Source organism: Acanthisitta chloris, unplaced genomic scaffold (genome assembly GCF_000695815.1).
Source record: "Acanthisitta chloris isolate BGI_N310 unplaced genomic scaffold, ASM69581v1 scaffold8008, whole genome shotgun sequence".
Classification (NCBI taxonomy): Eukaryota; Metazoa; Chordata; class Aves; order Passeriformes; family Acanthisittidae; genus Acanthisitta; species Acanthisitta chloris.
Window position 1 is genome coordinate 51,178 of NW_008688633.1, and position 9,197 is coordinate 60,374.

Consider the following 9,197-nt stretch of genomic DNA (forward strand, 5'->3'; position numbering starts at 1 on the left):
AGAGACCTAGCAGTCATGGCTTGCTATTCCAAAGGTATTCTAGAGGGGTATTGGGTCAGTACTGAAACTCAGAGATTGTAAAGAATTTGCGACCTAATATTTATCTGTGCTTGGTTTCTACTGATATATATTAAATAATAGGTGCTTTGGGTGCATTTTATTTCTTGCTTGATGTTACAAGTGAAATATAAATACAAGTGCCCTTTTATTTAATTTTCAGTTGTTTTAAGTAAAACTGTATGAAATAGAATTATTTGGTAGAATATGGTTACTGGTGAGAGGTTCACAATAACAGAGATATAGTGTAAAATATAGTGACAAGGTCATTTGCTGAAACTCTACCAATACCAGGCTAAAAGGAAAGTTGAGCCCAGGAGGATTCATGGGTTTTCTTTGTTTTTCCTGTGACTCTGTGTTGTGACCTGCAATAACCCCTCAGTCGGGGCTTACCACTTGAATTCCAGCAGCTCTGGAATGTGGCAGCTTCTCAGAGAGTGATGTAGCAGTGATGATTAAGATATTTAAATTAATTTTCTTTTGCAGCCTAACTTGGGATTTGGAAACTGGTTTTCTGAAATATATACCTTCACTTAGTGTAAGTTGTATTTGGCCAAAGATTCTGATAACTGGCTTCCTTACCATCTTTCCTAGCTCCTTTAATCTGAAAATACAGCAGAGCACAGGAGACTGATTTTTAAAGTCATCCTTCTGAATTTTGGGCTTAGAGATGTTTGAGGAATAAGAATTTTTTTTTGCATGCGTTTGGGTTTATGCTATTTTGGTTTTGTTATCTTATTTCACACTATGATTTTACAGCACAAGATAGATGCTTTTGTTCCAAAAATGTAATATTGCAGAAAGCAGCATATACCTGAAGAGAAAATTTTGGTGTGCTTGCATCTAATTGCGGCACAATATATGACCAAACCATTCTGTCTTTGCCAATGAGACTGTTCAGTAACACACACACAGTGCTGCTGTTTGTGGTGGCTGGTGCTCAGCTCTTGATACTGATTGGCTCCAGTGGGTGTGTTTCGATGATTTGCCCTTTTAAATTGCAAACCCCACAGTGTTTTCCCCTGAAAGTGGAAAATAAGGGTGAGTCAATAATTTTCATGAACTGTATGTCTACCTATACATTATATGTATATACAAAATATAGTATAAATTTGAGTACGGTGGTTATAGAACTACCGCATTTATTTTATTATACTGTTATGGTATGAGAAGTTATTGTGGAGATTTAGAGTGGTTGAGGGATTTTCATTTCAAAGAGCAGTGACAAAATAATATGTTGTAAAAAAAAAAGGTTTGTTGAATCTAGACAACAGTAAAAAGACTGAAATTGCTCTTATATGTCCAGAATTCAAGATTATGTTAAAGTTTTATCAAGAGGTGAAAAAACTTTCAGCTTGATCATAAAAATAAGAGGGAAACGCCCCACAAAAATTCTCAGCCAAATGCCTTTTTCCAAACCAGACATTGGCTTGTATGTACTCTGTGGATCTGTAGTGCATGCTTTCCCTCTCACTTCCTGAGCAGGTCTCCTGCAGAGCCAGTGGGCATGCTGAGCGCAGAGCGAAAACAGGCTGTGCAGAAATTATCTGCTGCATAGATCAGAGAGGAAAGGACTGCTTAAACATGTCATCAGAGCAGCAAATCTAGAAGTGCCAGAAAGTATGCTGGGAAAGTCATGTGCTGGAAAGGGTGCATTTATACCTCCAGATCAGGAAGGGATATCTTGTTTGCAGCTCAATTTCTATATTTTCTATCATTATAAGAATTTTTTATTTAAATCCCATATTTGCTAGATAAAATTTCAGCAAATAATATGAGAATGCACCTTTTTGTTATGCTTCTTAAACCAGCTTTCTAATCACAGCTTAATATAAGATCACTCTCTTTTGCTGTTTACATGCAAAATCTGCTAGTTTACACTTCCAGGAGTGTTTCTTCCCCCATTTATGAAAGAGCGAGCCTCACCTCTGGGAATCTCACAGTTTGAAGCATAGACACAGAAGACAAGGTGGTTTGGCAAGTCCTCATGAAGTTGATAGGAGGGTTTATGAAATCTAGGAAAAATAATAACAGTTTTTTATTTTTTATTTTTTTTACATTTAAACATCAACAGAAGTATTTATTGAGAAATAATTGCTCTTTTATTTGTAGTGAGATTTAAAGGTCAGAAAAACAGTTTCCTTTTAAAATAGAATAGAGGTGCTTGAATACTACTCATGCCATAACCTACAGTTATCCAATTATACGTTTCATTGAGGGATTGGCTGGAATCCAGGTGCAGTAGTTAGAATAAAAGGCTCCCTGTCATTTAAGTCTATGTGAAATAGTTCACTGCTTGCAATTCAATCTGATGTACCTTATCTGCTATGCTTAAAAAACCCCAAAACAGTAAACTGGAATATTCCTGAGTGTGTAGTAACTTCTAGAGTGCTAAAGTGCATGAATAAATTTGTTTTATAGATAGGTATTCTGTGTTTAGAGCTGTTTTCCCCCCTTAAAAATCCTCTGTCTTCTTGAGGAAATACTGCTCTGTGCCATTGTTTTCTTATTGTTTGCTTTGTGTATTTGGTATGCATAGTTTTGGTGGGAAGGGTATTGCCAGAGGCATTCTACCCTAATTTTACAATAACACTAAAGTGGTCTCTCCATATGCATTTTGTGAGTAGAGTCATGGAGAGAGAGTGACACAGTACCTACACAGCACTTAGTTTAGCCCTTGTATATGTTGTTTAGGCTAGCAGTTCTTGACTTTGAAAGCAGTTGAAAAATCAAAGACAAATGTTGTGTGGGCTTCCTGGGATTTGTCTAGATTTGAAAATCCAGGTTTCTCTGATACTTGTCTAATTTTGTGGATTTCCTGTGGAAGATTTTATCGTCAAGATTTCTGCTTGACAAACACTTTTCTCTAATGAATTTGCTTCCCCTTGTCATATGTCTGCTTTAATATTCATACAACTTTGTGCACCTGTTCTTATCTCTCTTGGAAAATATGAGAAATAAGAACTATAACTCCTCTTGTGGATACGTTAAGTTGCTCACTTCTGTGATCTCAGCAGTCCTTTCCAAAATAAATTTATATTGAAAATCTGCCAATCACCATAATATGGACTTCACTCCAAAAATCATGCCGATATCAGTAAAAATGTACTGTTGCCATTAAGATGCAGATCTTGCTGTGGTTATCTCAGTCGTTATTTCCATAGCTTATAAATATCTACAGGTTAAACTACTACACCTGTTGAACATAGGTTTGATCCAAATGGCCACATTAAAACTTAAGGTACTGCATTTGCATGGGGTCTGAGAAGAGCACACTGTGATAAGAAGACATTGCACTCCTTGTAATAGCATGAATTCAAAGATTACTTATAAAAAAAATGTTGACCAAATACCAAATAACACTGAAAGTGGCTGGCATTGGCTGGTATACTTAGATGTCCCACTGATGAGTCTCCAAGCAGTTGGGAACGCCAGATTTCCTACAGGCTTTACCTATGGAGTTTTTGCCCTGTGAAGTGTGGCCATTTTTCATATTCTTCCTGTTTAGTTTTGCTTTAATAGTTGTTTCCTTGGGCAAGTAGAGGCCTAACTTATCTTAACTATAGCTGCTTCCTAACACAATGCATATGGCTTGCCTTTTTTATTCTAAAAAAGATAAAAGCTACATAAATTCAGTGACAAAATAATATGACTTAAAAAAAAAGGTTTGTTGAATCTAGACAACAATAAACCCCACTGAAATTATTCTTATATGTCCAGAATTCCAGTTTATGTTAAAGTTTCTATCAAGGGGTGAAAAAAACTTTCAGCTTGATCATATATATAAATAAGCATGGAACTTTGGCATGGGCTGCCAAGGTTATCTTCCCCACATCAACAGCAGTTCTGTTTCAAACTTTTGGTTAGACCTACAGAAGTCCATAATTATATCTGTTCACACAACTGGTTGGCTTTCTAAAGCCAAAGTATCTCATTCTTCCAGCAAGTACAGTAAAGTGATTTCTCCAGGTGGGAACTGTCTTTGTTTTTTTCCCCTCAGTCTTCTTGCTGCCCTTGGGAGACAAGAAGATAGTTAGAGACCAGAACTATAGGACATTTGATACAGCAGGCCCAGATAAGATTGGTTGGGTTACACTGACAGTGCACTCCAACTACCCTGTTTCACTCCAGAGAAGTGAAGCAGACAATCCTGTAACTGGTGAGGGCAGAAATTCAGCAGTCCCTCATATTGTGGAAGCAACAGGTCAGGAGTTCTTTGTTCTCGTTGTTATCAGTGGGGAAAAAAAATCAAGCATACAAGACTGCCCTTAAAAGTTTAGGGATGTAGAACAGGACTCTTCATCCTCAGGAAAAGATGTAAAGATTAGTTTTCTGTACCTGCAGAACCCCCTAAATACACTTCTCGTGGGTATCTCATACTCCTAACATAGCACCTGGATTTGCTAAGGAGCACGAGACAAACTGCTACTGTAAGTTGTCTGCCCAGCTAGTGTGAACTGCTCTTATTTTTAGCAGCATGTTCTGGAAGTTGATAGAGCACCATGTCATTAGCTTTTTGGTTACACTCGCAGTTTCAGTTTAGAAGAGTCGAGATTCATGTGAGCTTGGAAATAGCCAGCATGCTGCCTCCTTTCATGTGAAAGGGGGTAGGCCTGGCTGGGGATGACTGAAATCCCTCACAAAGTGTTTTTCGTTGTGGCTGTGTCAAGGGTAACATGGCTGTGTCTACACTTAGGTAAGTCTTCACGTGAAGCCTTCAAAATCAAATGTGCCAGCTGCCTGTGCTATGGAACTGCAGCAGTGCCTTTATGGGAAACAAGCTGTTATACCTAGGGTCACAACTCAGGTGCATCCCCTCGTCATAGTTTTAATTTAAAGAGTGTAGAGATATCTTGCGTTGAACCCAACTTTGACACAAATAACATATCAGCAATCCAGAACTGTATTACAAAATGTGAATAAAACTAGAGCATGAACATGTAAATATAAATGTCCTTGGTGGTTTATTGTTCTTTGTATGTAAGAAGCTTTATGGTACAACTTACACAACTTTAAAATGGAAAATGGTTAAAAATGTTTACAAAAAAAGGCATGTTCTTAGAAAATTATGCTAGCAAAAACATTGGGAGGAGGGAAGCAAAAAAAAATCTTCAGTGTGCAAACTTTTTATAAAAATAGAAATACTAACTCTACAGGTAGCATTTCATGATAAATTATTTAAATAGCCTATCTACACAATTATGTGATTAACTATTACAAGGGCAATGAGAAAAATAATTTATAAAAATACAAGCAATGGTATACAAGATGACAGGAAAAAATATAATACAACATTAGAAATTGTATTTGACTTTTTTTCCAATGCCATTTCCTTACTGGGAATACATTTTCTGCAAAGAAATTTTTACTATGTACAGCATTAACTTTTTAGTACTACAGTAGCTTTAAAGTTTGTTAGACATTTGAACGCTGTTTAATCCAAAGCTTTTCCTCAGTCACACAACAATGAGGTAATATTTGTACGTAAAACTTTCACCATGTTCATTTCTTTTCCTTTTTTGAAAAGGCGAGGAAATATTATAGGTGTAAGGATGCTGCCCCTTCTGTTGGGAAAAGTCTTTTAATGTACAGCAAGGCCTCTCTCCCTCTTTTGCATTGAGCTCCTGAAATTGTCTAGTCTAAAGAATTCCTTCTTTTGTAGCTACACATCACTAGCTACAATATTTAGTGTGTAATGGCACAAACAGCTGGTTTGAATGGTTACTGATGGTAGGTGTTGTGCTTCTCATTGCAGTCTCCTCAGGGCAGGTATCCTGGCTTTGTGTTAGGCCCACTGACCAGTGGTGAAGCACCACAGGCATTTCCCAGCACTAAGTACTACTAAGATGGTAGATGCCATTCCCTCATCTCCAACACTGTTGATGGGACAGAAACTGGTATTGTCTAAGGAGACTTGAATTTTAGCACTGCGGAACAGTTGCCACCCAGGCTACCAACTGCCTTGCACAAAGAAAGGAAAAGCCAACATTGAGCTTAGACTGAGAAAAACAAACATCCCATTCCTCACCTCATTGCTTTTCCCTGCACCTCAAGGCCAGTTAGGGGAAAATTGCTCTTTTAACAAATACATCACTGCCATCTGCTCCACACAAGACTTTTTTTCTCAACTAAACCCCCTCTAGTTTCAGTATAGAACAGAGATAATAAATAATCTTTATTTACAATCTTACAGTCATGAAGACTTGAAACAATGATTAGGTGGATAGTCTTGACACATTTTGTGTTGTTTTAATCAATAATCCCTCAGTTATTATAACATGAAGAATAGGCAAAAATAAATATTTTACAATTTTATCTACAGGCCCCTTTCTCTCCCCTCCAAAGAAGTGAGGTGTTTAAAGTATCTATGGCATGTAGAAAAGGAATGTTTTTATTACTATTATTTTTGTGCCTCTTTAACCATAAAAAGTGAAGCACAGGCTGGTTTCCCAAAAGACAGCACAGTGCTAGCTGAGATGGTGGCGTTTTGTGGCACCATTTTCTGAAAGAAAACATTTAAAAGGTAAGAAAGATCTGCATCTAATCAGGAAAAAACAGAATTTAATTGTAAATCCCAGTTCTCCCCAAAGCTGGTGTGATCCAGTGTACTAGTTTTTATCCTCTTTCCCCCCTCCCTTGACAGAAATCAGTTTTCAGATATCTGTTTTGTCCTGTGTAGTGCAGCAGCTGATCTAGCTCACCACAAATAGAGTAAGGCTACGTTTTCATCTGAATGATATGACATAAATTGACAATTTCTCCAAGTTAAATAGATGTAAACCACGGTAGTGCAGCCTTCCTTAAAAAAATTCTGTGTCCCCATAAAGAAAACAGACTGAGAGTTCCCCCTCCCACCCAGAAACCCTTTTCCCCACAGAACACAATGAAAGGTCTTTAGTTTAAGTAGTCCACAGCACATACAAAGATGTTCTTTTTACAAAATGCTACTCCATGGGACCTCCAGTTAGAGGCAGTGACACCGCACTGTGATAAACAGCAAACAAATATCTTTCCTACTGAAAGAAGTGTGCTTGTTCAGTGAAGACAATTCTCATTTGCAAGACACATTTGTTTCCTTCCATTTCAGCAGAGGTCAGATGCCAACGATGTTCTCTTTCATTCTCTCAAAAGCATTCTCTTGAGGCAGGTCATGTGTTTTGAGTCCACATTGATGCAGAAAGAAGAAAGGAAGGAATAATATAATGGTCCCAGGATTTATAAGGCTAAATGTTTCAAAAGGTGCAATACCAGCATTTTTAAATAGTCTCTGAATCCAACAACCTTGTGATTATGGATCTGTGGAAAAAAATTTGAGGTATTTAAATATTCCTGTCTATTATGCATTATTATCTCCAAGTCATTAATCCCTAGAGACATTTGTAAAGAATAGAAAGTACCCAAGCACTTTCAGTTGAGTTAGATTTCAAAATCTAGACTAAGAAACCATTACATAATGAAGTAATAATTTAAGACGTCTAGGGCACCTACAACTAGTCATATGCACCTACCTCCACTGAACTGCAAGACTGCACAGCACTATATGGACAACCTTCTACTTTGCTTGCTTTTAAGCAAATCAGTTATCAGCGCGTCAGACAGTACTCGCTTGCTTGCTGAAGACATTATTTTGCATTTCCACCTTGGACTTTGTCAGCTGTGTTGATTCATTCTAGCCAGCATTTTAAAGGAGATTCAAGATATATTTCATTTCCTGAACTCAATATGGATTTCTGATAGTTTGGAATAACAATAGAAATGTACTTAAACTCTTCACAGTTAGAAGTTTAAATGTATAAAATCTATCAAGAAAGTGTCTTGCTTCTGTGTGCAGAACTTGTTCAAGATTGAGACATGAAAGATCAGAGGTGAACTTTCCCTCTGAGATCTTATTTCTTGATCCATTCTGCTTTTCTTGAGAGCAGCTTTCTTGAACCAATTCTTTTATATAGATCTTTTAAATACAATGTCATCCTTACCTCTGCATTCATATTTAAGATCTGAGAAGAACACCATTTCTTGAGAGAAGACAAATAATCCTAGTCGACCACCAGCATAGGTTTTATCATAGATTGCTCCTGAGTCTGCCATGATTTTCTTCCCTTCATACATTACAACCCTATAAAGAGACAATAGGTCAGCCATCTTTGACAAGCTTCTGTTAAGTTTGTCTTTACAAAAATTCACTTTCCTTGTGCTAGTTTCTTAAGATAAAAGGCTGATGCTCACCTGATGAAACCAGTCTTTGGTCTATGGCTAAGACGCCATCTGTATGCAGTGAAGTCTTTCCAGCCTATGTGACGAGGATCATGCCACAAAGTTCTCACCTATGACAGAATAATTTTTTATTAACCAAAGGCCTGAGATAACATAGCCATTATTTCAACATAAAGGTGCCTTGCCAAGCATTATTATTAAAAGGCTTCAAGTCATTAGGATCTGTAACAGGATCTTTTGAAATCAACTACATTTAAATTTACTGTTTAAAAATTGGAAGCTACACTACAAATACAAAAAAAATTGATTCACCGCTCCTGGAAAGCCTGTCTACAGCAAGCAATCCTTTTAGTTGCATACAATATTTTGCATGATTCAGGATAGTTACAAAGTTAGTGGTCTTTGCCAAGAAGATTATGCCATGCTGATCAGCATGTGGAAGTGCCCTTTAAGTGTCTAACTTGTTGGAAGAACAGCCTGCCTTGTAGTGCAGAAGGGTACATTATCAGGTTAAGAGTACTTTAGCATATAGTAAGTGCCACTGTTACCTGGCCAGGAGTGTTTCCTGTGTGCCAAAGAGCATTACGAAGGTGTTCTCCTGGACCAGTGGTGGAATTCACAACTTTAATGGAGAGACCTGAGTAGCCTTGAGCTTTGGTTGGTGTGGAGTCCCAGTAAGACTGGGTGATCTGCTTCCACATAACAACATAGAAACGACTGCTAGATTGGTAGCCAAATACAAAGCCAGCATAATCATCATCCCTTTCGGTATTGATGAAGAAGGTACCACTGAAGTCCACAGCATTGAATTCATCAAAACCTATGGGAACATTAAAAGGTTAAAGTTATACATGATGCTCTTTTGTAACTCTTAAAGAACTCCTTAATAATTTCTCAGGTTCTCCTCTCGCTAGCCCCCACCCCCC

General features: G+C 37.5%; 1 protein-coding gene across 1 annotated transcript in view; it reads right to left on the reverse strand.

The window, feature by feature from the left end:
- Nucleotides 1–4,996: 4,996 nt before the first annotated feature.
- THBS1 (thrombospondin 1) overlaps nt 4,997–9,197 on the reverse strand; it is a gene marked incomplete at its 5' end in the record, with an annotated part of 14,321 nt that continues 10,120 nt past the window's right edge. The window contains 4 exons of the mRNA XM_009081101.1: nt 4,997–7,353; nt 8,034–8,173; nt 8,284–8,381; nt 8,820–9,091. Coding sequence (XP_009079349.1) covers nt 7,346–7,353; nt 8,034–8,173; nt 8,284–8,381; nt 8,820–9,091 — 518 coding nt within the window. The remainder of the gene's footprint in view (nt 7,354–8,033; nt 8,174–8,283; nt 8,382–8,819; nt 9,092–9,197) is intronic.